The following is a 23,527-nucleotide window of genomic DNA, read 5'->3' as shown; positions in this document are numbered from 1 at the left end:
GATAAGTTCTTATATGTATGTAACATTTTCTAATATTACTGTAATTATCAAGCTAGTATTTAATGAAATATGGTCAAGAGTGTATACTCAAAGGAGTGAGATGGTGAAATAGTGGCCACTTATGTATATTACAGTTGGCAGGGTTTTATCCGTTGGGTTCCATTATAGGATAAGGCTATGTTCATTGCACATAAGTTGTATGTTTTATTATTTATTATTTTATAACTTAATGTGTCTTGTTGTTTTTTTATATTATCATTTGTTGTAATTCTATATTCTTTGTATTTATCCTTATATATTTAGATGAACAGATCTACATCTAGCCTCCTATTTATGCCATGAGGGTATCTAGTATCTAGTTTTAGTATCCAAAACACCTCTCTTTTTAATAATTTATCCGTTTTGTCCCCTCCTCGTGCATTATTTAGGATTCTTTCTATACCGGTGAATGAGAAATAGGTTGTACCTATACCATGTTGACGGAAATGTTTTGCTACAGGAGTCTTAGGCTCCTTTTCAGTTAGTGAAAGGAGATGCTCCCTTATTCGATCTTTTAATGGACGTGTCGTAATTCCTGTATATTGCTGAAAGCAATATTGGCATGTAACAAGATAAATGACATATTGTGATGTGCAATCTATCCTCTGTCTGATTTTATAGGTTTCTCTTGTATTTGTTGATGTGAATGTAGTGTTTCTTTGTGTAAAATCACAGCTTTTACATGGTCTGTGACCACATTTGAAGAAACCTGGGTTTGGAGTTAGCCAATTGTCAGTTGGCTGTGGTCTTTCTGAAAAATTCTTGCTAGTTAAATTATTCAATGAGGGAGCTTTTTTGGCAACAAATTTGATCCCTTTAGATATAATTTCTTTTAGAGTATTATCACTTTCAAGAATTGTGAGTTTCTTTTTAATAACTTTGCAGATTTTGTAATACTGATTGCTAAACTTAGTTGAAAAGACAATGTTGTCGTTGTCAAGTCCTCTGTCTTTTTTACAGAAAAGGCTATTTCTTGGTAGTCTTTCTACTTCTTTGTTAATTTTATGAAGTTTATGTTTATTGTAGCCTCTTTTTATGAGTCTGTTGGTTAATTCTGTGGCCTCTATTTTGTATATATTCACGTTTGAGCAGTTCCTACGGAGTCTTAAGTATTGTCCTTTGGGGATTCCCTTTTTCAGGTGTGGTACGTGGCATGAATCTGCTCTAAGGATAGTGTTCCTAGAGGTTGGTTTTCTGTATGTAGATGTATTGATATCTAAATTGGACTGGTCTATGCTAAGCTTAAGGTCCAAGTATTCAATCAGTTGGGCATCACTCTTGTAGGTAAAGGTTAAGTTCATGTTATTGGTATTAATGTAAGATATAAAATGTTCTATAGTGTATTCACTATGTGTTGTGTCCCAAATTATAATGAGGTCGTCAATGAAACGACCATATAGTATGACATTATTTTTGTATGGGAAATCAGCTGTAAAAATCATGTTCAATTCCATGTACCCCATGTATATATTGGCATAGGCTGGGGCGAATTTTGCGCCCATGGCCGTGCCACGTTTCTGTAAGTAGTAATTGCCTTCATGAACAAAATAATTATGTTTTAAAAGGAATTCCGCTGTTTCTACTACAAAGGTAATAAAGCCTGTATCAAAGTCTGTGTGTCTTAGTAACATTTCATTCAGGGCTATCAGTCCTGTTGTATGCGGAATGCTGGAATACAGCGCGGCTACATCAATAGTAAGCCATCTGTATCCTCTTTTCCATTTGATGTTACTTAATTGTTGGATAAGGTGGCCACTATCTTTTATGTATCCAGGTAATGATTGTACTAGTGGTTGTAATAAGTGGTCAAGCCAGCCTCCAAGCCTCTCACACAAGGAGCCCTGGCTGGCCACTATGGGTCTGCCGGGCGGTTTAGAAAGGTCTTTATGTATTTTGGGGGCTATTCTGAAATTAGGTATGGTGGGGGCTTTTACCAGTAGAAATGATGTTAAGTCTTGTGTCATATACCCATATTCAGTGGCTGTGTCTAAGTGACTTTCTAGTTGTTTACTAAAAGCAATAGTGGGATTGAAGGTTAATTTCATATATTGTTCATTGTCATTGAGCTGATTGTTTATTTCCTCCAAGTAGTCACAAGTATTAAGGAGGACAATTGCCCCCCCCTTATCAGCTTTGGTTATGACTATATTAGGATTTTTTCTTAAATCTTTAAGTGCTTTTCTCTCTCCATGATTCAAGTTGTCCCTGACTTTACATTGTGCATTAGTGTGTACTGTTTCATTAAGTTCCGTTAATTCTTTTTCTATTGATCTCTGAAATAGGTCTATTAAGTGATCACGTGCGTGTACTGGGTAAAAATGTGATTTTTCTTTGAATGTGTAGGAGTGGGAGGTGTTAAGTGTTTGTCCCGATAGACGGGTAGAGTGCTGTTGTAAAGACGTAAGAGTTGTGAGATCAGTAAGGTCAGAAAATAGAAGTCCTATATTCACCGTGGGAATTGATTTGTTCATAGGTGGTTGTTGTGTTGTTTCAGAATTAAAAAAGTGTTTCTTTAGAACTATTTTTCTCACCAATTTATTGGTATCTAAAAGAGTGTCAAATAAATCAAAATTGGTTGCTGGTGCAAAACTTAAACCTTTATTTAGCAAATTAACATGGTGAGGTGATAATGCAAAGTCAGAGAGGTTAACTGTCGCTACTTCTTCTTGTTTTTTCTGTCCCTGCTGGGGTATCTAAAAGTGTGTTCACCCTTCTTAGGGGTGCTGGTTTGCTGCGGTTGTTTAACCAGAGCTTTTAAATTTTGTCTTGTTGAAGTGGTACTATTTGTAGGTATGGTGTCTGGTTCTTCTGTAGTTGTCTCTGTGGTTTCACTATCTACGTTATCAGTTTCAATACTTGAAAATGTGACTTTCCTAGGGGTTTGGCTTTTATTCTGTTGTGATTTTTTGTTATTGCCGCTAGGATTTTTCTTGTGTGACCCTCTCCTGCCTTGTGGTCTAGTCTTTTGCCAAGAGTAGACAATGTCAAGATCATAATCCTTTTTGTCCCTATTATATTTCTGCACTTTTCTATCTGATAAGGTGGTGTCTAACTGGTCAATTGTGTTATCTAGTTGCATTTTATAATCAGTATATTTTTGTGTTGACTCAAATTTCTTAAGCAAATCATAGGTTTTATTGATTTCTGTTAGTATGATGTCCCTTTCTTCTCTCTTATGTCTAAGGAGTTGTTTCATACATATGATAGAACAGTTTGTTAAATTAGTATTCCACTCTTCCATAAATACAGGATTTTCTAAGGCAAACGAGGGATATTTCTTCATGCGAAGTCCTCTTGGGACTTTGTTTTCTGAAATATATAAATCAAGGAACTCTATGTCCCACCATAGATTGGTCTCCTTATATCTCAATTTCTCTAAGCTTGAAAATGCAGTATCTAAGTTATCTTCCCTTATAGATTCTATTACTTCACTGTGACCTTTCAGTGCAGTAGCCATAATTTGCTTTCTCTTTTGTTCATTTATCACCCCTGTGGGGACTAGTGTTGTTGCCATATTTCCAGGCAGATAAAGCAAGTTTGGTCTGTACTGGAAAGTAAATAGTTAATAATACAATAAACAGTATAATAAATGTGTAAAAGTAATTGTACTTAATTATACAGGTCTACTATATACCAGCTGTGTGACTGAACACAAGGAATAACATTCATCAATAAATCATCAAAAGAAGAAAACTGTGTTCAGAATCAAATGATCCCCTGGTGCTAAAAGCCGTATAACAAAGCACCCAGTCGTGGGGAAATTCTCGGTCCAAATAAATTATGTATTAGTGAGGAACCAAAAAATAAATAATTTATTTGGACCGAGAATTTCCCCACGACTGGGTGCTTTGTTATACGGCTTTTAGCACCAGGGGATCATTTGATTCTGAACACAGTTTTCTTCTTTTGATGATTTGTTAATAAATATAACATAGGGGTCGGCGATGTTAGGGGTAGCAGATTAGGGGTACATAGGGATAACGTAGGTGGCGGCGATTTGCGGTCGGAAGATTAGGGGTTAATTATTTTAAGTAGCTTGCGGCGACGTTGTGGGGGGCAAGTTAGGGGTTAATAGATATAATACAGGGGTCGGCGGTGTTAGGGGCAGCAGATTAGGGGTACATAAGTATAACGTAGGTGGCGGTCGGCAGATTAGGGGTTAAAAATTTTAATCGAGTGGCGGCGATGTGGGGGGACCTCGGTTTAGGGGTACATAGGTAGTTTATGGGTGTTAGTGTACTTTAGGGTACAGTAGTTAAGAGCTTTATAAACCGGCGTTAGCCAGAAAGCTCTTAACTCCTGCTATTTTCAGGCGGCTGGAATCTTGTCGTTAGAGCTCTAACGCTCACTGCAGAAACGACTCTAAATACCGGCGTTAGGAAGATCCCATTGAAAAGATAGGCTACGCAAATGGCGTAGCGGGATCTGCGGTATGGAAAAGTCGCGGCTGAAAAGTGAGCGTTAGACCCTTTAATCACTGACTCCAAATACCAGCGGGCGGCCAAAACCAGCGTTAGGAGCCTCTAACGCTGGTTTTGACGGCTACCGCCGAACTCTAAATCTAGGCCTTAAATTTTAAAATTTCTGAAAGTTTCTAGTTCAGTGCTCTGATAAGAAGCACTTAGGAAAGGGCATAGCAATGTACAAAGATCAAAATCCTTATTGAAATAATATAAGTTTACACAACATCAGCTTTCACAAATGGTGATGCTTGTACTGTAATGTAATGGGCTGGTCCCTTTTTGTAGGTCATGTATGTATCTGCTGTCATTTTTATTAATAAATTATTGGGGCTATTACCAAATGTTTAAAACAGAAATCATTGTTTTCTTTGCTACATGATCTACTCTATTATGATAAGACATATAATAATAATAATAATAATAATAATAATAATAATAATAATAATAGTAATAACTGTATATTAAAGCTATGCTACCTGCTGAAAAAGGCATGAACGCATCATTCTTCACAAAATGTCCCTCAGAATCAAGGAAATGTTGAGGGTAAAACTCATCTGGTTTCTGAAAATAATTCTTGTCTTTCAGCACAGAAGCCAACATTGGAACTATATAGGTACCCTAGAAAGAATAAAATATTTATGACATAACATAATAGATAAAAAAAGTGATAATACATTATAATTACACAACTGTGATAACCAGTATTGTTCAGCGTTTATCCATCAGACGTGTGTATTTGCTTTCGGATGAATATAATATGTTTTTGTGTCTGGCCTTTCTTCAAGAGGTAAATACCTGTACAAGATGAAAATAACAGTGCTTATTAAGACTAAAACATTATAAAAATATTTGTCACTAACCTTTGGGATAAAATAACCTTTAAACCAAACATCCTGAGCAGTCTCGCGTGGAACATTCGCTGGCACAATATTAGCAAACCTCTGAATTTCATGAACGACAGCATCGGTATACGGCATGTTCTTACGGTGCTCAGTTTGAGGCTGGGCTGATCCAATTACCTTCTCAATTTCATTCTGAACGTTTTCTGTATATGACAGCAGGATGGAACGCTTTTTATTGTACAGGGTTAATTAATGCTTTACAAAGTAATTGAGCTGAAAGTGTGGAGAAAGCAAAATGATATGAAATTGATTTATTAAGTTGAATGCATTACTTTTAATTCACTTTCTATAATCCATTGATGAATGTCTAAAAATATGAATGTTATGTTTTGGCACATTTTAATGTAATCATAGTTAATTTTTGCATCTTTCAAAAGACTCCCTGGATCTACAATTTTTTTTTCTAATGGAGGTTGAGGGCAATACAGTTTTCTTTCAGGTAAGTGGCAAGAGTCCATGAGCTAGTGACGTATGGGATATACATTCCTAACTGGAGGGGGCAAAGTTTCCCAAACCTCAAAATGCCTATAAATACACCTCCCACCTCACTCATACTTCAGTTTTACAAACTTTGCCTTCGTTGGAGGATGGTGAAGCAAGTTGTGCTTGATTTTTTTCTGTGAAAGGCGCTTCTAAACATTTTGAAGCCCAATTTCTCTCAAAGTACAGTGTTTGTCTGAGGGATGTGAAGGGAGTATTTGCCTGATGATGCTATGTTTTCACCTATGGGAAATCTTTTCTAAAGCGCTCTGTAAATTTGGTCGTGGGGATTCATCTGCCACCTCCCTTTACAGATCGACATTATACTCCTCTACCATTACCTTTGCTGATATGTTTCAGTACTGGTTTGGCTGTCTGCTATATGTGGATGGGTGTCTTCAGTAAGTATATATCTTTTTTAAGACACTCTCAGCTATGTTTGGCACGAGTCAGGTCTATGTTTATTTCCCTTTTGCAGTCTAACAGTTTCAGCATGGAAAATTATGTTTTGGGAGGAATTTAGTAAATTTTTTGTTACCTGGGGTTCCAGCTAGTTGTAACTTCCCTCTTGTTTTTTCAAATTTTTGCCGGCAAATTAGTCTTGCAATGGTGCAAAATGCTTTTATTTACTGCGTCATTCTTGGCGCGAATATTTTTGATGCAAAGGTTGTGTTCGTTGTGACACGAGTCACGTCATTTTTTGCATCTTTGTTGACGCAAATTTTTTTGGCGCGAATCGTGTCATTTCCTGTTAACCTTGGCGCCAAATGTTTGTTTTTCTGCATTTGCGTCATCTTTGTTTGCGTCATTTTTGGCGCCAAAAAATTGTTATATTAAGTCTCTTCCTCTTTTGCTCTCTGCTCTCATTTGTTTGCAGAGGGCTATGATGTTTGCTTTTTTATTTTATTTTAAGTATTTTAGCATAAGCATTTTTTCACATTCCTGAAACTGCTATTTTGAGGAAATTGGATATTTTGTTTAAATGTTATTTTTTCTTTTTTTGTTACATTTTGCAAGATGTCTCAAACTGATCCTGCCTCTGATGTTACTGTAGGAACTAAGCTGCCTGTTACCCTGTACACAATTTCTACTAAGTGTGTATATTGTTAATTAACTGATTTTATTTCTTCAGCTCAAATATGTGGCACTTGTTATGTTTTATTGTTTCATTCTGATTATGTTTCTATAGTAAAAATACATCTACTGTTAAACCTTCACAGTTTAATATACATGGTATTACTGTAGCTACAGATGAAGAAAAGGCTATGACTGCTATTCCGCCTTCAAATTATCATAAATGATCTCTTCTAACTTCCCATAAATCTAATGAAGTTTGTATTGATCGACAGCATACTGAAGTATTCTGCTGATGTGGTTTTCTCTGACTCAGAGGATCCTATTTCAGAGACTGATATTGATAAATCAACCTTTCTATTGAGAGTATTCATTCTTTATTAAGGCAGTATTGTTTACTTTGAGTATTGAGGAATCTAGTGCTCCTGATAACAAGAATAGCAAATGTTTGAATTCTATTTTTTTAAGCTTCAAAGGTTACTCTTGAAGTGTTTCTTATTCCAGATGCTATCTTTCTTATTTTTTGTAAAGAATGTAAACTTAGTGTTTCTTTTTACCTTTCTTCTAGGTTTTAAAAGCTTTATCCTTTACCTATGGCTAATTTAGAGTTTTTGGGTAAAATTCCCTAAGGTGGGGCTATTTCTTCTCTTGCCGAATGTACTTCTATCCTAATGAAGATATTTCTTCTTTTAAGGATCCTTTAGATAGGAAGTTTGTTTCCTATCTTAGAGAAGCATATTTACATATTGGCTATATTTTTTAAACCTGACTTTTCTATGGCTGTTGCTGCTGCTGTTTCAACTTTTTGATTGGACAGTTTAGTTATCAGATCTTGAATTGTCTAAGCACAGTTTTTTTATTTCAACATGCTAATCATTTATTTTGTGATGCTATATTTTTCATGTCATTTTAATTGATATTAAATCTTTGTTTTTATGTTAGATAAATGTGATAAAACAATGATACAATATAAAATAGATAAACCATGCAATAAAAGTTCATAGATAAGGATATATTCGTTTTCTCTGGATTCTCCAGCCTTTCGTGTTCTTCTGTGTGTTCTCAAAAGAAAAGAAACAAAATGCACACCATAGTGTAACTCTGTAACCACTTATAGGAAAATTGATACACTTGTTTACGAGTGATTACTCACATTTGTTGGAGCTTAAACCAAGCTCGGGGAAATGCGCACACCCACTTTATACTGGTGGGAAAACAGTAACTCTCACGCAAGATAAAATAAAATATTTATTAAAATATATAAAATAGCGTCACAAATGCACCTTGAACACCTTTAACAGAGGGCAAATGAGCAATAATATATATATGATATTACTCAAAAAAGCAGTCACAACCCCTGGATGGTAGTGGATGAAGAAGCAGAAACGTAACCGCTAAATCGTCTACCCTTCAATACCAGTGGGAATCGCTCCTCCCCCAGGTGTATACGCAAATGTAAAGATGCACCGGAGAGTCTATCGTTAACAGTTCCGACGTACGTTTCGCTGGAATCTTAAATCTTTCTTTTTAGCCATTTTTACTAGAAAAGTTGTATGACTTTAATTTCTGTTATGGTGTTTAAATTTAGATTACTTTCTTATTATTTTAGGATAGTAAATTTTTAGGCTTGTATTATATTTTATTATCTCCTATATTTCTGGGGGAAAGGGAGTCTTTTCTGTACCAAGATAAGAAATTAAAGGGTAATTTTTAAGCTCCCAATTGTTTTTTCATTCCCCTTAGGCCTCTGGCTCTAATTTGAGATTTTCTCTGATTTTGTATAATGCCAAGCCGCATAATTAAATTTATTTCAGACCCTAAGACTGCATGAAGGTGCGGCCTTTAAACCAGTTCAACTGGGGGGGGGATTGAATTTCTAAAAACACATTTAGACAGTTTCTGTTCAAAATCAGTGGATTCAGAATATTGTTTTCTCAGGGGTATCAAATAGATTTCAGAATAAAAGCCTCCCATGGGAAGATTCTTTTCCATGTTACAACAATTCCTGTGAAGCTCAGGTTTTTCAGAAAAATGTTTCAGATTTAGAGTTTTCAGGGGTGATGGTTCCTGTTCCTCTGCAGAAACGGAGTTTGGGTTTCTATTTCAATCTATTCATTGTCCCAATGAAAGAATTTGTTCAGTCCAATTCTGGATCTAAAATTTTTAAATCGTTTTGTAAGAGTCCCAACTTTCAAGATGGTGACTATAGGAACTATTCTGCCTTTCTTTTAATCCTACTTCCTACCTGGCTTGTGTTGTTGTTATTTTAACATACGTTAAAGAAATAAAGTGGACTTTTTACTTTCAAAATTTCCGGCTCCAAGGCTTCCTTCTTTTTCTATTCTGCCTTTCTGTTCAGCAAGGTCACGTCACTCATGTCCACAATAGACTTATAGGACGCTTATTTCCACTATTGTTTTCTGAGATTCTCTTTTCTAGATAAGCATTACCAATTTGTTGCTCGTCCTTTTGGGCTAGCGACAGCTCAGAGATTCTTTTCAAAGATTCTTGGTGCCCTTCTATCTGTATTCAGAGATCAGGGTATTGCAGTGTTTCCTTATTTGGTTAATATTTTGGTACTAGATTTAATCTTTTCATTTAGTAGAATCTCACTTGAAACAACTAGTGTGGTTTCTTCAAGACATGGTTGGAGGATTAAAGGGACAGTACACTGTAAAATTGTTTTTCCATAAATTTTTTAAATGACTTGTTATACCAACTGCAGAGTATAAAATATTTGAGAAATTGCATTTTCGGGTTTATTTGTGTATCTGAAGTAGCTGGTTTTGTGCTTTGAAACCACAGCCTATTACAATGGGTTGAGCTTCAGGTAATATCAGATCTCATTATGTTATCACTTTCATGTACACAGACTTGCTTCTTTATCTTATATTTGTCTGGAACACCAAAGCTCAGTACATAGAGCAAACAATGGAAAATTATCATTTTATTACTTAACTATCATGCCCCCACTGAGGGTGTAATCTCTTCTGCTGACTGTGTTTACTTAGGCTTGTCAATAGCATATACTCAAGTATCAAAACTTTCAGTATAGGTTGGGAAACCACAAGCTAAATCAGCTATTTCAAATGCTGAAATATGAGTAAAGGAGCTACTTGCAACCAATTTAATACACTCTATCAGGTAAAAAGGATCATTGGGAATAATTTAAAGGGGAGAAAGTTTTTAGGTGAACTGTCCCTTTAATTTACAATAGAGTTTCTTGATTCCTTAGATAAGGGTCACCTTTTTAGGTTTCCAGATAAGATTTAGTGTCTATGATTCTTTCTCTGATAGACTAGAGACAAATGAAGTTAATTTTAGTTTGTCTAAACCTTCAGTCTCTATTTCCTTCTGTGGTTATGTGCATGGAAGTTTTAGGTCTTATGACTGCAGCATCAGGTGTGATCCTCTTTGCTCATTTTCGTTTGAGGCCTCTATAGCTTTGCATGTTGCACCATTGGATTATTTTTAGATATCACAACTGATATACTAATTCCAATACTCTTTTCTCTCTGATTTAGTGGTTGGACTATCACCTTATAGTTCAGGGGGCCTCATTTGTTCATCCTACCTGGACATTTTTCTCAACAGATGCAAGTGTTTTTCAGGTGGGGGAGCTGTCTAAGAGTCTCTGACAACACTAGGGGTTTGGAAACCTCAGACGGTGAGGTACCAATCTATATTTTAGAACTCCATGCTATTTTTAGGGCTCTTCAGGTGTGGTCTCTATTAAAGAGACAACTTTTTACATTTGTTTTTAAACAGACAATATCACAACAGTGACATATGTCAATCATCAAGGAGGGACTCGCAGTCCTTCAGTTATGGAGGAAGTATCTCAGATACTTTCTTGGACGGAATCCAACTCTTGTCTAATTTCTGCGATTCATATCCCAGGTGTAGACAATTGGGAAGGTGATTATTTCAGCCATCAGACTTTATATGTGGGGCAGTGCTCTCCATCCAAATGTGTTTTTTTCATCTTGTACAGATGTGGGGTCTTTCAGAAATAGATCTGATGGTCTCTTGTCTAAACAAGAAGCTTTCCAGATACCTTTCCAGGTCCAAGGATCCTCAGGCGGAGATGGTGGATGCTCTAGCAGTTCCTTGGTTTTTACCAACCTGCTTACATTTTTCCAAGAGTTATCTCCAAGATATTAATGGAACGATCTTATGTGTTTCTGATAGCTCCAGCTTGGCCTCTCAGGTTTTGGTATGTGGACCTTATCAGGATATCCAGTTGCCAACCTTGGCCACTTCTTTTAAGGCCAGACCTTCTGTCTCAGGGGCCGTTTTTCCATCAGGATCTCAAATCTCTAAATTTGATGGCATGGTAATTGAAAGCTTAGTGCTTAGTCATAGAGGTTTCTCTGACTCAGTGATTAGCACTATGATGCAGGTTTGTAAGTCTGTTTCAAGGAAAAATATTTTATCGGATTTGGAAAACCTATCTTTCATGGTGTTCAACTCATGATTATTCTTGGCATTCTTTTAGAATTCCTAGGGTTTTACAGTTTCTTCAGTATGGTTTGGATAAAGGTTTTGTCTGCTAATACTTTGAAAGGACAAATTTCTGCTCTTTCTGTTTTATTTCATAGAAAGATTGCTAAACTTCCTGATATTCACTGTTTTGTACAAGCTTTGATTTGTATCAAACCTGTTATTAAATCAATTTCTCCTCCTTGGAGTCTTAATTTAGATATTAAATTACTTTCTTGGAATGTGTTATTTCTTTTGTCTATCTCTTCTGCTAGAAGAGTTTCTGGGTTGTCTGTTCTCTCTCGTGAGTCTCCTTATCAGATTTTTTATCAAGATAAAGCTGTGGATTTCATTTACATTTTTACCTTAAGTTGTGAATTCTAACAACATCAATAGGGAAATTGTTGTTCCTTCTTTGTGTCCTAATCCTAAGAATAATCTTGAAAGGTCTTTACATTCTTTGGATGTGGTAAGAGCCTTAAAATATTATGTTGAGGCTACTAAGGATTTCAGAAATACTTATAGTTTATTTGTTATTTTTTCTAGAAAGGTCAGAAAGCTTCTGCTATTTCTCTGGCTTGTTGGTTGAGACTTTTGATTCACAAGCTTTTTTGGAGGCGGGGCAGTCTCCGCCTCAGAGAATTACAGCCCGTTCTACTAGATCAGTTGCCATTTCTTAGGCGCTTAAAGGGACACTGAACCCAATTTTTTTCTTTCGTGATTCAGATAGAGCTTGCAATTTTAAGCAACTTTCTAATTTACTCCTATTATCAATTTTCTTTGTTCTCTTGCTATCTTTATTTGAAAAAGAAGGCATCCAAGCTTTTTTTGGTTCAGAACTTTGGACAGCACTTTTTTATTGGTGGATGAATTTATCCACCAATCAGCAAGGACAACCCAGGTTGTTCACCAAAAATGGGCCGGTATCTAAACTTACCTTCTTGCATTTCAAATAAAGATACCAAGAGAATGAAGAAAAATTGATAATACGAGTTAATTAGAAAGTTGCTTAAAATTTCATGTTCTATCTGAATCACGAAAGAAAATTTTTGGGTTCAGTGTCCCTTTAAGAATGAAGCTTCAGTTAATCAGATTTGCAAAGCAGCAACTTGGTCTGCTTTGCATACTTTTACTAAATTTTACCATTTTGATGTGTTTGCTTCTTCAGAAGTAGCCTTTGGTAGAAATGATCTTCAGGCAGTTGTCTCAGTTTGATTCTAATGTCTTTTTGATTTGAGTTTTTCTGACATTTTTAAGAAAACAATTATTTTTTGGATTTAATTTCTCAACAGAATTAGGCGTTTTTATTTTATCCCTCCCTCTCTAGTGTCTCGTGGACTTCCGCATCTTGGGTATTATATCCCATATATCACTAGCTCATGGACTCTTGCCACTTACATGACAGAAAACATAATTTATGTAAGAACTTAATAAATTAATTTCTTTCATAGTGGCAAAAGTCCATGAGACCCACCCTATTTTTTGTGGTTATGATTTTTTTGTATAAAGCACATTATTTTTTCCAGTTCCTCTTTTTGTATGCTTTTTACTCCATTTTTTTTACACTTCACTTCTTGGCTATACGTTAAACTGAAGTATGAGTGAGGTGGGAGGTGTATTTATAGGCATTTTGAGGTTTGGGAATCTTTGCACCCTCTAGGTAAGAATGAATATCCCATACGTCACTAGCTCATGGACTCTTGCCACTATGAAAGAAATTAATTTATCAGGTAAGGTCTTACATAAATTATGTTATTTGGAGGGTTTACTGTCCAAGCCAATAGAGCAAGTCAGACCACAATTAGTTAAGCATTACTGTATATATTCACAAATTTTTTCTCTCCCTTGTGGAAATAATCAAATAGGAATGTGATCTCATTCTCTATAATGGTTCGGGGGATACAGTCTCTAATTGGTTGTATTGTCTGCACATTTGTTTTGAATGGTCATAAATAGTCTGGGAAATAGTCATATCTGCAGGAAAAAGATATGTAAATTGTGAAAATAGGGAGGTCAAGTTTACTATACTTCAGAATACAGACTATTTAGAATTAAAAAAAAAGTGAAAAATATTAAAGACTTATGTTATGGACCTTTAAGAAGTGCTCGTTAGAGAGATTCTTGATTTCTTAATTAAGATAGAACATGCAATTTTTAAACAACTTTCTAATTTACTCCTATAATCAATTTTTCTTCGTTCTCTTGCTATCTTTATTTGAAAAAGAAGGAATCTAAGCTAAGGAGCAGGCCTATTTTTTATTCAGCACCCTGGATAGCACTTTCTGATTGGTGGCTACATTTAACCACCAATCAGCAAGCACAACCCAGGTGCTTAACCAAAAATAGGCCGGCCCCTAAGCTTGCATTCTTGCTTTTCAAATAAAGATAGCAAAAGAACGAAGAAAATTTGATAATAGGAGTAAATTATTAAGTTGCTTAAAATTTCATGTTCTATCTCAATCATGAAAGAAAAAAATTGGGTTTAGTATCCCTTTAAACAATTAAATGACTGCACAGAAGCAGGAAAAAAATAGTTCAGAGTGTGATGACATGTGATTGTGATAAAATGTATAGTCTGTTTTTTCATTTTGCAAATAGATACAGATGATGTCTTACTTTGTATTTCTGGGTATTTCATCATTAGCAGAAGACCCCATCGAAGAGTAGTTGATGTGGTCTCCATTCCAGCAGCAAATAAATTGCTCACAAGCACTGTTAGATTGGAGTCATGGAAGTACAGTCCAGTAGGATTTTCCTGAAAAGTGCAAATAGTGTGCAATGTTATCAAATGTATGTAAATCTAAGTAAATGTTTTGCAATACAAGGAAAAAACAATACAAGCTTTATGTATATGCTATCCTTACAACACTCTAAAGAGCAGTGAAATATTCTGCATTCTACTATAGATTCATATACAGAAACTGACAGGTGCAATTGCTTAAATAAATGTGACAAAAATATAAAGCCAAATTAGCATAGATGTGAGAATTAACAAGTAGAGAAGAATATTGCATAAGACAATAACTTTATATTTTCATTATTTATTTTGCCCCCGTTTAATGAAAATAGAACAATTTCTAATTATCAGACCTTGAAATGCACCCAACTCTGCATATGAAAAGACTCTTTACACAAACAGGAGCAAGCTGGAGTAGGTATACGTCGGTATTCTCCTAAAACTTTGGGGCTTGGTTAGGAGTCTGAAACTCAGTGCAATGTTATTTACAAATAAGCAAAACTATACTTTAAAAAAAAAAAAAAAATCTGTATAGGCTTCATAAATGGATCATCTTCAAAACATTTCTGCAAAGAAAAATCTAATGTATAATGTCCCTTTAACTGTTATCCACCAAGATGCATGAATGATTACAAATAAGCAACACATAATTTAACAACAATCACCATTGAAGTTATATAAAATGTCCTATTTTAGTGGACCAAATGTATAAATAGCACGATTCAGATAAAGAATACAATTAAAAAAAAGTTTCCAATTTACATCTATTATCACATTTGCATCATTCTCGTGTTATTCTTTGTTGAAGAGATATCTAGATAGGTAGCGTGCACATGTCTGGTGTACTACATAACAGGGAATAGTGCTGCCATCTAGTGTTCTTGCTAATGTATAGCATTGTTGCCAAATTCCATATAGTGCTGAAGTCACGTGCACACTCCTCAACTTACCTTCTTGCTTTTCAAAAAAAGATAACAAGAAAATGAAGAAGGTTTCATAATAGAAGTAAATTGGAAAGTTTTTTTTTAAAATTGTTTGGTCTATTTTATTCATGAAATGAACATATGACGTTGTATGTCCCTTTAAAATACAGCAAAATCATTAGGAAGTGACCTTATTCATAAATGGATCAATTACAAAAGTCCTACTGTACCTCCTGTTGCTTGACAAGGAACGAATCAATAAGATTCCTCTGGTCATTGACATCCAGTTCCTCTTTGTACTTTGTATAAGTTTCTTTAACAAATCTCTGAAACTCAGCTATGTTTTCATGCACCTTTTTGTGATTTCCAGGAAGCCAACGAACCACTGATGGAAATGCATTATACAGCTTTCAAGAATAGAAAAGTGTAGGTATCAATATCAATTTTATAGCACACACACCATCATTTTAATAATTATATTTTTAATAACAATATTTCATTTAAATGTATCATACAGCCCATAGCTAAATCCTCAGCTAACTTTCCAAAGTAATCAATTTGTCCCATTGATCTGCATATGTGTTACCAATTTTCTATTTGTAATGTCCGCACAAATGTAATTGGAGTTGTCAGACATTATTCAAATGTTATATTCAAATATTCAAATTGAAAATTGATTTCCATAGAGTTACTTTGAAGTCTACGGCAATCAACATTCAAATGTCGATATATTATATGATATTTGATAAATAAATGTTAAAGCTGATATCCTAATATTAAATTTGGTAACATTCAGTAACTCAATGTTTTATTTGAGAAAGGGAAAAATTAACTATTTTTCAAAAACAAATCGACAGTTTAGCAAACTTTCAACATTAGTTTGGAACAAATAAGTCCAACTTTTTATTTTTTTGAATTTTGAATTTATTATTTTTATTATTATAATCATTTTAAGGAAATCCCTAAAAATCAACATTTGCAGTCTGTGGAATTCTGTGTTCTGACCCATCAAGAAGATTCAGACTAATACTCTTAACAAATAGAAGCCAGGAACCTGTGACATTAAACTGTACACCTGTTGGGATTGTTAAACAGACATGGAGGTCAAACCATTTAATTGAAGAAAGGGATAATACACATTCATATCTCAACTTTTAAAATACCAATGTTTCTGTGCACAAACCATAGATTTTTCAGGTTGGGTACACATAAGAAGCCAGTAACGACACCCCTGTCACTCACTTTGACAGGTTGCACTTGAACATGTTTCCAACCTAGGTGATAGATAACAAGTCGCACGCTATTTAGCGCTCCTGCTCAAGCAATATATTTGCTAGAAGTAAGCTTTTTGTGTGTGTCTGGTACTGCGTGTATGACATGTTGAATGTAAAAAGTTTTCGCACAAACGCAAACCTGAAACGAGCAAAAAGCCAAACTTCGAATATCGTGTCTGCATTAACATATTCCTCCATATTCCCCCAAAGGAGTTAAAAAAGTGGAAAAAACCTAACACCCCACGCAGGCACAAACCTGTTTTTTCAAGTGTGCTAACCTGACATGAAATATGAATATTTCACATTACAATGTTCTTTACATAGAAGAATATGTTCTATTTATTCATAAATACAGACTCACTCACACACACACACACATCTCCACATCTATATAGTAGGACGGAAAAATGCACTCGCAGGACTTCTATAAGCAATAACAAAGTTATTTTAATGGAACGTTTTTGCGTATATACTACCCTTCATCAGCAGGGTCCTCAGACTTACAGAAGCAATATCACTTACCCACCAACCGTGTTATAAATGAAAACAAACAAATGAACGTGAACACGCTCTCCACGGTAGACACGCCCCCAAGCAAGCCGGGCGGCGTCATCGTCCGTGGCAATGTATAATAACATAATAATTAAAATTAAAACATACTGTCTTGTCTTCAACAATGACACATAGGAGAAAAAACATAAGAGCAATAATATAAAAGACAGGCAGCTTGCCAGACCACGATGCCCAAAACCGCACAGCATATTCAGATCGGTCATGGGTGGTTACCATAGAAACCAAAAACAGCCGCGATACCGGATCTGGTCATACTGGGAGGCAGGGCACCGGGGTTGCCAGGCAACAGTACACACGTAAGGCAATTCTGAATAGGAAAACAAAGTATCAGTCAGACCGGACAGATAGTGGAAATGACAAATGGATCGTGTGGGAATGCCGTAATAATAGGTATATTAAAACCACTAAAAAACGCTCCAGTCAAAACAAAGTATACTGTGCGGTCTGACAGGAGAAAACTAATTAATATTAATAAGTATAGGAGAATAACTGACTGAGGTAGGAAAAATATCAATAAAGGCAGAGTAAAAAGGCTAATTATTTGATACAGTATGGAATATAGGGAATACACTATACTAAACTCCCAAGTAGATAGTATAACACATAGACAGCCCTTATACTCACAACTACCAATTTTGAATGGTTATTGAAATGAATCGTGGATCTCAAAGATACAAAATTATTATAAGAACACCTGCCAGTCTAAATGAGTATTTAGACCATTAGGTATAATGGTATCTATCTGAAATGTCCATTTGGCTTCTCTCTGTAGGAGTAGTTTGTTTCTATCTACTCCTCTTGGCATTGGTGGTATATGATCTATAATAGTATATTTGAGATCCATAACACTGTGTTGTAATTCCTGAAAATGTCTGGCCACGGGTTGTTCTGAGGTTCCATTTTTCAATGCTGCCCTGATGGCAGAGCGATGAATCGCCATCCGGGTACGGAGATCATCAGAGGTCTTACCCACGTAATATAATCCGCAATTACAGTGTAATAGATACACGATATGTGTGGTAGTGCAGGTAAGGCGAAACCTATGTTTGTAATTCTTTCGTCTATGTGGGTGAGTAAATGTTGAACCAGTGATGAGTCCTACACAGGTGGTACATCCTAGGCATCTAAAAACGCCATGTTTTTTGATATCCAGCCAAGTCGACTGTTTGTAACAGTGTAATGGATCAGTTTTGATCAAAAGATCTCGTAAGGATCTGGATCTCCTATACCCTATCCTGGGTGGTTCTTTTTTAACAAGTGGTAATGACTTATCCGTGCTGACAATGTGCCAATGTTTCTTGAGAGTGTCCATCAATGAGACCTTATCCCCAGTAAATGTAGTGACAAACGTCATCCTAGGGGGATCCTGCTTTTTGTTCTTATCTTGATCAGTCAAGATTTCCTCACATTGACCAGATAGGAGTTGTTTGGGATAACTTCTTGATTCAAAGCGTTGATCCATCTCACCCAATTGTTCATCTCTTTTGTCAACCTCAGAGTTGTTTCTTATGACTCTTAAAAGTTGTGATTTGGGTAGCGCTTTTTTCAAAGCTGGGGGATGGCAGCTAGTATAGTTCAGGAGTGCATTCCTGTCCATGTCTTTCCTAAATAATGTCGACTGTATCCTTCCATCTTTTTTGTAAAGTCTGACATCAAGAAAGTCAATTTGAGAATTGCTCGATAGCATCTTGAATTTCAGAGCTGTACTTGCCAGATTTAACAGCTGAAACCAATCCTCCAATTGTTCCAATGTACCCGACCAGACCAAAAACAGGTCGTCTATGTACCTCTTAAAGAAGAGGATTTCTTTTATATGAAAAAGTGAGGTCTCAAATTCTTCAAAATATGCCATAAAGAGGTTGGCATATGATGGGGCCACATTGGACCCCATCGCTATTCCCATTAGCTGTAGGTAGAATAAATGTTCAAACCTGAAATAATTGGTTGTGAGACAAGTTTCCAGTAGTTGAAGTAACACATCTGCGGGAGGTCCTACATAAGAAAATCTTGAAAGATGGAATGCTATTGCTCTTAGGCCCTCAATATGAGGGATCACAGTGTACAAACTAGTCACATCTAATGTGACTAGTAGTGTATCATCATTAATCCCATTTAGATCATTTAGGAATTCCAGTAGAGCAGAGGAATCCCTTAGGTAAGAAGGCATTTGTCGAACCAGTGGTTGCAAAAACAAGTCTACAAAGGTGGCTATCGGTTGATGAAGTGAACCTATAGTGGATACGATAGGTCTTCCCGGAGGTGGTGAGATCCCCTTATGAATTTTTGGTAAGGTATATAATACTGGTGTTCTTGGATGTTCCACTGTTAGATACAGGAAGATATCTTTATCAAGGTACCCTTGTTCATATATCATTTTGATATAACCATCTGATTGTTTTTTAAACATATTAGTTGGGTCACAGGGTAGTGGTCTATAGGTCTTTACGTCTGCAAGCTGTGACATAATTTCTTGCTGGTAATCTTTGTAATTCAGAATGACCACTGCCCCTCCTTTATCCTCTTCACGTATAATCAAGTCTTTATTTCTCGAGAGGTCATTCAAATTATTCCATTCTTTTTTAGAAAAGTTGTTAAATATGTCCCTCTCATGTACTTTAAAAGACTTGTTCATATCATCATGTAGTAGTCTGCTAAAGGTGTTAATGCTAGCATTATTAAATTGAGGGGTATATGTAGACTGTTTTTTGAGCGGTTTATGATCCATCTCAGAATCCCCAAACTTCTCTCTTAGGCTAAGTTGCCTTTGAATTTTTTTGTGTCTAGATAAAAATCAAAAGGATCAGTTCTACTTGTCGGGATAAACTTCAATCCCTTGTTAAGAATCTTAATTTCTAAGTCATTCAGGGGATAATTGATCAGATTAACTACTATGTTGTCTGTGGTCACTTTTGTGGATTTAGGGGTGGTTTTCCCCTTGTAACCACCTCTCCTGGTCCTGCCCCTCTGCCTCTGTAGTTTTTTGAGCGAGTGGTTACTCCAGATGTATACTGTGTGTTCTGTTGTGCACCTTCCACCTGTTCTGTTTCAGATCCTGATCCAGACCCTGAGCTTTCAAGTGTGCTCAGGTCCTTAGGTTTTTGATATCATTGGCGTCTTCTCCTCAACTGATGTTGTTTTTGCCTTTCACTCTCTGACAGTTGCCACAAAATCACTGATTACTGCTTCCAACTTTTTGTTTTTAAATTCAATGAGATCCGTCTCATATTTATCTATACTTACAGTTCTTATACAACATGACATCTGATGTGGGATCTAACATAGCAGAGGATATCAGTGATATTGACACCATTCCTGGGGCAAATACCTTTCACTTCACGGAAGCAGACGCCAAAGTAATACGCTTTGATAGACTTACTTTACGACCAGTTTTGGATAAACCTGCATATATTTACACCCACCTGTTAAAACTAAAACAAAAATAAAAAGATTTGACCTTGCACGCTGGATATCTTTCCGAGTACCACCGCAGAGGGTTCATCCCAAGGGGATTTCGGATACGGAACTTTCCCACTCTAGGGAGAAACAATCCCTTGTTTTGTGAGAAGTGGTGCTGTATAGAAAACAAGTGCTCTTTAGACCTGGTTCTTCTAGTTATACAAGAAGTGGGGAGATTGTTAACTCTGATTAAAGCAGAGATAGCCGCCTATGAACAATCCAATGTACCAAGGATACAAGCTGATAATACGGAAAACTGGTTGAATAAACTACAAGAAAAAATAGATAAATATGAGACGGATCTCATTGAATTTAAAAACAAAAAGTTGGAAGCAGTAATCGGTGATTACCGTGATAAACAAGTTTATTTGTGGCAACTGTCAGCGAGTGAAAGGCAAAAACAACATCAGTTGAGGAGAAGACGCCAACGATATCAAAAACCTAAGGACCTGAGCACACTTGAAAGCTCAGGGTCTGGATCAGGATCTGAAACAGAACAGGTGGAAGGTGCACAACAGAACACACAGTATACATCTGGAGTAACCACTCACTCAAAAAACTACAGAGGCAGAGGGGCAGGACCAGGAGAGGTGGTTACAAGGGGAAAACTGCCCCTAAATCCACAAAAGTGACCACAGACAACATAGTAGTTAATCTGAGCAATTATCCCCTGAATGACTTAGAAATTAAGATTCTTAACAAGGGATTGACATTTATCCCGACAAGTAGAACTGATCCTTTCGATTTCTATCTAGACACAAAAAAAAATTCAAAGGCAACTTAGCCTAAGAGAGAAGTTTGGGGATTCTGAGATGGATCATACACCGCTCAAAAAACAGTCTACATATACCCCTCAATTTAATAATGCTAGCATTAACACCTTTAGCAGACTACTACATGATGATATGAACAAGTCTTTTAAAGTACATGAGAGGGACGTATTTAAAAACTTTTCTAAAAAAGAGTGGAATACTTTGAATGACCTCTCGAGAAATAAAGATTTGATTATACGTGAAGCGGATAAAGGAGGGGCAGTGGTCATTCTGAATTACAAAGATTATCAGCAAGAAATTATGTCACAGCTTGCAGACGTAAAGACGTATAGACCACTACCCTGTGACCCAACTAATATGTTTAAAACCTTTGTAGACATGTTTTTGCAACCACTGGTTCAACAAATGCCTTCTTACCTAAGGGATTCCTCTGCTCTACTGGAATTCCTAAAGGATCTAAATGGGATTAATGATGATACACTACTAGTCACATTAGATGTGACTAGTTTGTACACTGTGATCCCTCATATTGAGGGCCTAAGAGCAATAGCATTCCATCTTTCAAGATTTCCTTATGTAGGACCTCCCGCAGGTGTGTTATTCAACTACTGGAAACTTGTCTCACAACCAATTATTTCAGGTTTGAACATTTATTCTACCTACAGCTAATGGGAACAGCGATGGGGTCCAATGTGGCCCCATCATATGCCAACCTCTTTATGGCATATTTTTTTGTAATTTTCCCTGTTTGGGCCTTGCACCCAGGCCTGCCTGGGGTTAACTGCCTGTGACTCTGGTGACAGTGCAGCTTCCTGAGTGTGCTGTTTTGCACCCAGGGCTGTGCATGCTGCAGGGCCATAGGATGTGTACCCGGTCCGGCCTGAGAGTGCTGACCCCTCCCGTGTTTTGTATATGTTTGGGGAGATTACATAAGCCTGTGCACCCTTCATTTTTACACAGTTGTTTGATTGTGAGCTTGCATTGTGTGGCTGTTTAGGGACCGAGGTTTTTGGAAGAGACCTTGACGAGGTACCTGGGCTTTTCCCATTTGGCCAGATGCGGTAACTAACTCTTCCATTGCTGTTTTTTATCTTAGTTGTGAGCTTGTAAGTGAGTGCTGGACTTTCTCTGTGTGCTATATTAATGTATTATTTTTTGTAATTCTCCCTGTTTGGGCCTTGCACCCAGGCCTGCCTGGGGTTAACTGCCTGTGACTCTGGTGACAGTGCAGCTTCCTGAGAGTGCTGTTTTGCACCCAGGGCTGTGCATGTTGCAGAGCGATAGGATGTGTACCCGGTCCGGCCTGAGAGTGCTGACCCCTCCCGTGTTTTGTTTGGTATATATATATATATATATTATTTTTTATTTTTTTAATAAATAGAACATTCTCTGCTATGAGCAGAACATTGGAATGTGAAATATTAATATTTTCATGTTGGGTTAGCGCACTTGAGCATTTATTCTACCTACATGTGTCAGCGACATGATCTGCTGTAGCGGATCATGCCCGCCCGCCATCGATAAATGCCGACAGCATACGCCGTTTGTATTTATCATTGCACAAGCATTTCATGTGAAGGACACACACTTTTTTGCGAGAAAGTTAGAATTATCTATATATAATATATAATCTCTCCTGGTTTAAAATGATGGGATTACTACAAATGAGAGAAATCCTCCTAACATTAGTTCAGTGTTTAAACCTCCAGCAGCCTATCATATAAATTAAGCTATAAATATAAAATATCTACTTTACAATGACATTTATAGCTGTGCCCTGAAAATAATGTTTTTCTCTACCTATATCTAATGCAGTTTTTTTTTTTTATTTAAAAAAAGGCTATGTTTGCTACATACAGTATAGTGTTTACATTTTAAGGGGGCCTATCCTCAAAGTGAGCCAAATTTTAAAGGGACATAATACTCATATGCTAAATCACTTTAAAGTGATGCAGCATAACTGTAAAAAAAACTGACATGAAAATATCATCTGAACATCTCTGTGTAAAAAAGAAACGCCTAGATTACGAGTTTTTGTCGGTAAGGCTTGCGGTGCTAATGAGCCTTTTTTTCCCACCGCTCCCTTAAGACAACGTTGCTTAAGTCAGCAGTGAGCTGGCTAAACGTGCTTGTGCATGATTTCCCTATAGGAAACAATGGGGCTGAGTTGGCTGGAAAAAAACCCTGCAAAAAAGCAGCGTTCAGCTCCTAAAGCAGCCCCATTGTTATCTATGGGGAAATGATTTTTATGTCTGCACCTAACACCCTAACATGAACCCCGAGTCTAAACACCCCTAATATTACACTTATTAACCCCTAATCTGCTGCCCCCGCTATCGCTGACACCTACA

General features: G+C 36.4%; 1 protein-coding gene across 1 annotated transcript in view; it reads right to left on the bottom strand.

Moving 5' to 3' along the window:
• The window catches only part of LOC128656941 (uncharacterized), a 239,146-nt gene that overhangs the window by 190,235 nt on the left and 25,384 nt on the right, over nt 1-23,527 (bottom strand). The window contains 4 exon segments of the mRNA XM_053711133.1: nt 4,979-5,120; nt 5,363-5,547; nt 14,057-14,195; nt 15,331-15,507. Of these exon segments, the coding sequence (XP_053567108.1) occupies nt 4,979-5,120; nt 5,363-5,547; nt 14,057-14,195; nt 15,331-15,507 (643 nt within the window).

Source organism: Bombina bombina, chromosome 4 (assembly GCF_027579735.1).
Source record: "Bombina bombina isolate aBomBom1 chromosome 4, aBomBom1.pri, whole genome shotgun sequence".
Taxonomy (NCBI): Eukaryota; Metazoa; Chordata; class Amphibia; order Anura; family Bombinatoridae; genus Bombina; species Bombina bombina.
The sequence above is the reverse complement of the archived record's forward strand: the minus strand, read 5'-3'. Positions and strand labels throughout refer to the sequence as shown.